General features: G+C 48.3%; 1 protein-coding gene across 1 annotated transcript; it reads right to left on the reverse strand.

Annotated features, from left to right (window-relative positions):
- Positions 1-1332: 1332 nt before the first annotated feature.
- LOC138487489 (histone H2B-like) lies at positions 1333-5598 on the reverse strand. Its single transcript, XM_069614000.1, has 2 exons — positions 5409-5598; positions 1333-1562 (listed from the first exon to the last, which is right to left on the reverse strand). Exons 1-2 carry the CDS (start codon positions 5596-5598, stop codon positions 1333-1335), a joined length of 420 nt encoding a protein of 139 aa, XP_069470101.1.
- Positions 5599-7363: the final 1765 nt, after the last annotated feature.

The following is a 7363-nucleotide window of genomic DNA, read 5'->3' on the forward strand; positions in this document are numbered from 1 at the left end:
AGCAAGAAGTGATCAACTCTATTAAACTGTTTGTGACTACATATTATTTGATTTTGAGCTGGGAGTGATGTTTCTACTGCTAAACACCATTTCTAACTACATATTATTTGAAGCTGAACCCGTAGTGGTCTTTTTTTAGTTAAAGGCACGCAGTCTCTTGCCGAGTGTGTTTGGTGAACTAGGAGTGTTTTCCCTTTAAAGGTGTCCTGTTTTCCTTCTATGCACAAAATAAATAACGACAAGCTGCATGCCTTCATCAAGCAACAAATAACGACAAGCTGCATGCCTTCATCAAACAACTAGTAACAACAAGCTGCATGCCTGCATCAAGCAACAAATAACGACAAGCTGCATGCCTACATCAAGCAACAAATAACGACAAGCTGGATGCCTTCATCAAGCAACAAATAACGACAAGCTGCATGCCTTCATCAAGCAACAAATAACGACAAGCTGCATGCCTTCATCAAACAACTAAGTACAGGTGACTATCACATGTATAAACACAGCGGGGGAGATTAAAGGCATCTCAAGTTAGAGCATGTCAGGTGAGATGGTAAACCAGTTACCGCATAGCATCCTGGTACTTCTAAACCAGTCTTTATAGTCGGAAACAAGACCATCGTTTCAATACAAAAATACTGGCCGCAGTGTGCCGAAAGCAAGGCCTTGAGTATCAGAGGCCCTTACTGGAAACTAGAGCGTTTCCATGGATACTATACATTGTGTAAAGCAGCAACAATGGGTCAGAACTCATATTGTTATATTTCCAGGAATACAAAAAAGCTGGGAAAAGGGGTCAGACATTTAGTCATGTCGCCACTCTTGGTGCCCTCCCATCACACACAACTACAAAAACGTTACGACAATAAAAAACGGCTTCTAGTCGATTTGGGGGGAGAGGCATCACTTGTTGGGAGTGAGATCCAATTCCATGAAGACATGAGAGCGCACCCGCAGTGATCCCCAACACAGGTTTGACTATTGACGCCAGTACTAAATTGCCCCATAGCGGACAGTAGTCCCAAATGCATTGGCAACACAAAGCGATACTGTGTCAGCTTCCTCAGATTGGAAAGTACGCTAGACAAAGCTGTGTGCACCACATCAATGTGTCTACGGACTGCAATATGTTAAACATGTACACCAGGAAGTATATTTAACCCTAAAATTCTAATAGGACTACTGAGGAGTATCAAGCAGTGGTTTGACGTGCCACATACAATATCTTACCCATGCATAAGAGACCTGTAATAGCCATGCACTCAAGTGTTAAAATCTTCAATTTACAAAACATAAAAACATAGTGCATTGTAACGTTCTGTGAACAAGTCATTGGGAAGATGTGTCCTTGGCCACTGCTTTGGTGCCCTCTGATAAGGCGTGCTTTGAGAGTTCCCCTGGTAGCACCAGCTTCACCGCGGTCTGGACCTCCCGGCTGGTGATGGTGCTCCTCTTGTTGGACAGGGCCAGTCTGGCCGCCTCTGAGGCTATCCGCTCAAAGAGGTCCCCATTGATGGAGTTCACGGTTCTCATAGCGCCGAGAGACAGGCAGAGATCACCTGTATGGGGAGAGGATCTAGGGTTAGCCACAGAGACAGGCAGAGATCAGGATGGACCTGTATGGAGAGAGGATCTAGGGTTAGGCACAGAGACAGGCAGAGATCAAGATGGACCAGTACGGTGAGAGAATCTAGGGTTAGGCACAGAGACAGGCAGAGATCAGGATGGACCTGTATGGAGAGAGGATCTAGGGTTAGGCACAGAGACAGGCAGAGATCAAGATGGACCAGTACGGTGAGAGAATCTAGGGTTCGGCACAGAGACAGGCAGAGATCAGGATGGACCTGTATGGTGAGAGAATCTAGGGTTAGGCACAGAGACAGGCAGAGATCAGGATGGACCTGTATGGTGAGAGAATCTAGAGTTAGGCACAGAGACAGGCAGAGATCAGGATGGACCTGTATGGTGAGAGAATCTAGGGTTAGGCACAGAGACCGGCAGAGATCAGGATGGACCTGTATGGTGAGAGAATCTAGGGTTAGGCACAGAGACAGGCAGAGATCAGGATGGACCTGTATGGTGAGAACTGGAGTTAGGGCAGCAAACAAAATGATCTTAACAGGCATCTGAATGACTAATTCCTAAGCCTGCCTGCTGAGTATAATACTTCACAGTGATACTAGACGGCATTGTTAAAGCACCTATGCCATTAGGCAATGTACCCATCAAAAGATGCACCCCATTATTGAGGTTTACAGTCTAGATACAGGGGAGTGCAACCTGTGACTCTCCTGGTGTTTTTAACTCCGACTCCCACAATCCAGCACCATTAACTATGCTGGCTGGGACTGATGGAAGTTGTAGTCCAAAACACCTGGAGAGCCAAGGTCGAAGATCCCTGGTCTAGAACAAGGTTTACTACACAGGGGTCCATTGCCCATGTAGAGGGTGGTTTGAAGCAAATGAGTGTGTGGATCACTAAACTGCCACTCAACTAGTGGGACTTCCAAAGTGCTTTACTTACACAGGGGGCAAGAATGAGTTATGAAGAAACCCCTACTAATCTGCAGGTGTACAGTTATGTGTGACCAAGCAGTCCCACAGCCCACTACTACTAAGCCAGTATTGATCCAAATCATGAAATCTGACACAGGCACAGCCAGACAGGTACGCCTCCTTTGCCACTTGGTAGCGCAGGCCGAGGATAGGCAATGTCCTCATGCGGGGTGGATGCATTTACAACATTAGTAAGCACAACGAAGGTGCTAGAAAAACTAAAAATCCCAAAGACCAACTCCTGTAAAGGAAACCAAGCCGAGACTGAGATAAAGGGTACTCTGGGGCGAGCGGCAGGCGTGCTCTGGCAAATGAACTCAGCAGGGAAGTCAATGTTCAAAGATGGTCTTTAAAGGCATAAAGGGGTGTCGGAGGGACAGGGCTGCTTACTAATTGGTTTGTCTTTGCTGCTCAGGGAGAGGTGGGTTTCTGGGTGCTTTTCTGCTAGTGTGGAGTCGCATTGATCAAAGCTTTGAGGGGGGGACTGGATAGAGTCAGCAGCGAGTCAGGTCAATGGATAGACAGACAGGCAACCAGATGGCTTCCACCAGGTAGAGTCTTGAAAATTAGGTCAAGACAACGTTTGCGTTGGGTTGAGCCGGGTGTTACACAGCATCCAAGTTGTGGTGTCAATGCACCTCACCAAGTAAAATTTGTGTCATTATAGCGTGAAATCCTTGGAATACCAAAAACAGCACTGACTCCTGCAGGGGCTCCATGTGAGTAAACCGGCTCAACGATGAGGACATGGGTTCAAAGCTGCCTTTGGCTGGTTGGTCGGCCCAATTCTGGCATGGGTCTCTCCACATCTGAAGCACTGCTTACCAAGCAGACACCAATAGGATACCCAAATGCTGCGACTGTACAATTGTGTCATCGCAGTAGCCACCATGTCAGAACCAGATACTGCCTGCATACAGTTTAATGTGCGAACAGCTTTACTAAAGGTACACCACTATGTTTATAATCAGAGGTGCAGAAGTTTATAAAGTCACTTATGCCTGTTGAACTTGTGTTCCAGCAGCAGCAATGCACATGTGACCTTTACACCTGCCCTCCCACTACAGGCTGTGCTGGGGGAATGTCTCAAAGGCAAATGAATGCACTAAGATTTTGGCTTGTAGCATTATGAAGGGAGGTCCGATTAGTAGATGCCCCTTCCAGAAACAGAATCAATTTACAAAGCGTTCACACCCTTGCAGATTGGATTAGATCACAGGATTGGAGAAATGTTTTGCCCTACATCAAATTCTTTCCTTATAACCTGTCATTTACTTCGGAGCCATGCCATTGCTGGCTGGACGAGTTTAACATAACCCAATATAAATACAAAGCATTCCCCTGAGGATGAAACGGACCATACCATTAGGAAGGGTCTCCAGTACATCATAGGGCAGCCTAGGGTGCCATGAGACAACGGGCAGGGGAATCCTCAGTAGTCAAGTCATCCTTCTATTAGAAGGGACACATTGTGATCTTGGAAAGGCCAGGCAGGCCCTCCAACCAGTGACCTGAAGGTTATGGAGTTCCACCCTATATCACCAGCACTAGATATAAGGGAAGTGTCTGTGCCAAACCCCAGAACTCCAGCCAACAACCATAGACCAAGCGCTCCATGAGGAAGATGGGGGAAGGCAATGTAAAAGGCATTGCCAGCTCCAGGATGTTAACCGCACAACACCAGTCTCCATGGGACAGCAATGGCACAGGCTGGCAGAATCTTAGCATAGTGGGGTTAGAGTTTGGTACAGGCTTTGTAGTTTCATGGCTCATAGAAAACGTACTCACGGCTTGAGTCTTAGGAGACGCCAGACCCTCAACCCAAATAGACGAGCCCATTAACCCACTGGGAAATTTCATAAGGGTCATGCTGGGATTTGCAACATGTCCGGACTGCAAACTCAATCCATTGCCAGCAATCTGACCCTCTCCTATAACACAGCAGGTTCTGTGGCCGCTTCAAGCACGCCTGCTGCACAACTGCGGTACATTCACCCGTTATCATAAAGCTGGTGCTTGCAAACCGAAGCTAGAAGATACTAGGTCATCAGGAAAACCTCACGTGAAGCACGATTGTGGTAGAAGATTTATTCCGCAACGCAATTATTCATTCTAGACAGACCTACTTGTTAGAGGCCAGGAGAGCCGCATTAGATGACAACCCACCCACCATGTTAAGGGTGACTGCCTTGCATCCTACGTCCGATAAGGCTCCCCATACAACTTTATAGGCCCCATCCAGGTGAGCCAATATGGATATATTTGGTGGAACAGGGAATCAGAAGTGATGAGCATGGACCCTCATGGGTCAAGGTAAAACTCATGTGACCCATTTGGGCTCCGATGAACAACCAAGACTACTCTCTGGACCCGTTACAAAGGCAATTCATTATCACCCGTCCGGAGGCTTCACTGCCCTTAACAGCCCACAGCCGGGGTTAAGAGCAGTCTACATGCGAGGCCCCAGTGCTGTTGCAGCCAGTAAGGCACATGGGGCAAGCGATTGCGATTAGCACCCCAGGTTCACACCGTAGTGTGCCAACAGCAATGGTGAAAGGCTGGTCGCAGCAAGTGCATGACTATTTTCCAAATACTCACCCAACATGGCCACCATGGAAATGGAAGGTGGCACTCCATGCAGAGCCCCTCTTCCCAGGGAAACCCTTGGGCTTGGGAGTCATGGCAGAAGAACAGGTAAGTGGCGGAGGAGGAGGTGTGGATATGACAGGGCAGTGGCATGAGAGGAGGAAGGTGACAGGCCAGTGTGAGCAGCAATGAGCTTTCTTAGAACATGGGCTTGGAGAGATGCTGCCAGTGTTGTGAGCAACCAGACTGGCTGCTGCACCCACCCAGGGTGCCTCCGGCTTTTAAAATCCTTGCTGAGACATGACCAGCTGTCCAAGGCAAACTGCACCGCCGAACGCTCGCCTGCTTGAGAAGCTTGTAGATGTAGCTTGAGTAGTTCTCCTTGTTCTTCCCTTTGTTCTTCCGCAGGAGCACAGACTTTAAAGCTTTCAGAGTGGTCTCAGGCTTGTCCATCGCGTGGGTCTCATGCTTGTCCATCTCGAGGGTCTCTCATCTTGTCCATTGTGTGGGTATCATGCTTGTCCATCTCAAGGGTCTCCCCATTCTTGTCCATCGTGTGGGTCTGATGCTTGTCCATCTCGAGGGTCTCCTCATTCTTGTCCATCGTGTGGGTCTCATGCTTGTCCATCTCAAGGGTCTCCTCATTCTTTTCCATCGTGTGGGTCTCATTCTTGTCCATCTCAAGGGTCTCCTCATTCTTGTCCATCGTGTGGGTCTCATGCTTGTCCATCTCGAGGGTATCCTCATTCTTGTCCATCATGTGGGTCTCATGCTTGTTCATCTCCAGCGTCTCCTCATTCTTGTCCATCGTGTGGGTCTCATGCTTGTCCATCTCAAGGGTCTCCTCATTCTTGTCCATCGTGTGGGTCTCATGCTTGTCCATTTCGAGGGTCTCCTCATTCTTGTCCATCGTGTGGGTCTCATGCTTGTCCATATCAAGGGTCTCCTCATTCTTGTCCATCGTGTGGGTCCATGCTTGTTTATCTCGAGGGTCTCCTCCTTCTGGTCCATTGTGTGGGTCTTATGCTTGTCCATCTCAAAGGTCTCCTCATTCTTGTCCATCGTGTGGGTCTCATGCTTGTTTATCTCGAGGGTCTCCTCCTTCTGGTCCATTGTGTGGGTCTCATGCTTGTCCATCTCAAAGGTCTCCTCATTCTTGTCCATCGTGTGGGTCTCATGCTTGTCCATCTCGAGGGTCTCTCATCTTGTCCATCGTGTGGGTATCATGCTTGTCCATCTCAAGGGTCTCCTCATTCTTGTCCATCGTGTGGGTCTGATCCTTGTCCATCGCGAGGCTCTCCTCATTCTTGTCCATCGGGTGGGTCTCATGCTTGTCCATCTCAAGGGTCTCCTCACTCTTGTCCATCGTGTGGGTCTCATGCTTGTCCATCTCGAGGGTCTCTCATCTTGTCCATCGTGTGGGTATCATGCTTGTCCATATCAAGGGTCTCCTCATTCTTGTCCATCGTGTGGGTCTGATCCTTGTCCATCTCGAGGGTCTCCTCATTCTTGTCCATCGTGTGGGTCTCATGATTGTCCATCTCAAGCGTCTCCTCATTCTTGTCCATCGTGTGGGTCTCATGCTTGTCCATCTCAAGGGTCTCCTCATTCTTGTCCATCGTGTGGGTCTCATTCTTGTCCATCTCAAGGGTCTCCTCATTCTTGTCCATTGTGTGGGTCTCATGCTTGTCCATCTCGAGGGTCTCCTCATTCTTGTCCATCGTGTGGGTCTCATGCTTGTCCATCTCGAGGGTCTCCTCATTCTTGTCCATCGTGTGGGTCTCATGCTTGTTCATCTCAAGCGTCTCCTCATTCTTGTCCATCGTGTGGGTCTCATGCTTGTCCATCTCAAGGGTCTCCTCATTCTTGTCCATCGTGTGGGTCTCATGCTTGTCCACCTCGAGGGTCTCCTCATTCTTGTCCATCGTGTGGGTCTCATGCTTGTCCATCTCAGGGGCCACCTCACACTTGTCCATATTAGGGGTCAACTCACTCTTGTCCATGTCAGGTATCCTAACTCTGCAGAAACTGGAGCAGCAAAACATTTGTCATACTATAATGCAGTTAAGCTGCCTTTTTTAAGCCAACACTGCAAAGGATCAAAAGGTTACAAGAAAAACATTTTACTTCACAATTTAGACATACTTAAAATATTATCACGGAGCAAGGAAATCCCAAATGAGTTGACATGGGACACTTAGTCACCAGAAGGAAGACC

Source organism: Ambystoma mexicanum, chromosome 9, assembly GCF_040938575.1.
Source record: "Ambystoma mexicanum isolate Mex_15411 chromosome 9, UKY_AmexF1_1, whole genome shotgun sequence".
Taxonomy (NCBI): Eukaryota; Metazoa; Chordata; class Amphibia; order Caudata; family Ambystomatidae; genus Ambystoma; species Ambystoma mexicanum.

Bases quoted from the DNA above. Each gene is read 5' to 3' on its own strand.
- LOC138487489 (XM_069614000.1), bottom strand. From the start codon at position 5,598: ATGGACAAGCCTGAGACCACTCTGAAAGCTTTAAAGTCTGTGCTCCTG. The intron at 1,563-5,408 runs GTGGGTGCAGCA...CTCCCCATACAG, and splicing joins AAAAGCCGGAGGCACCCTGG to GTGATCTCTGCCTGTCTCTC.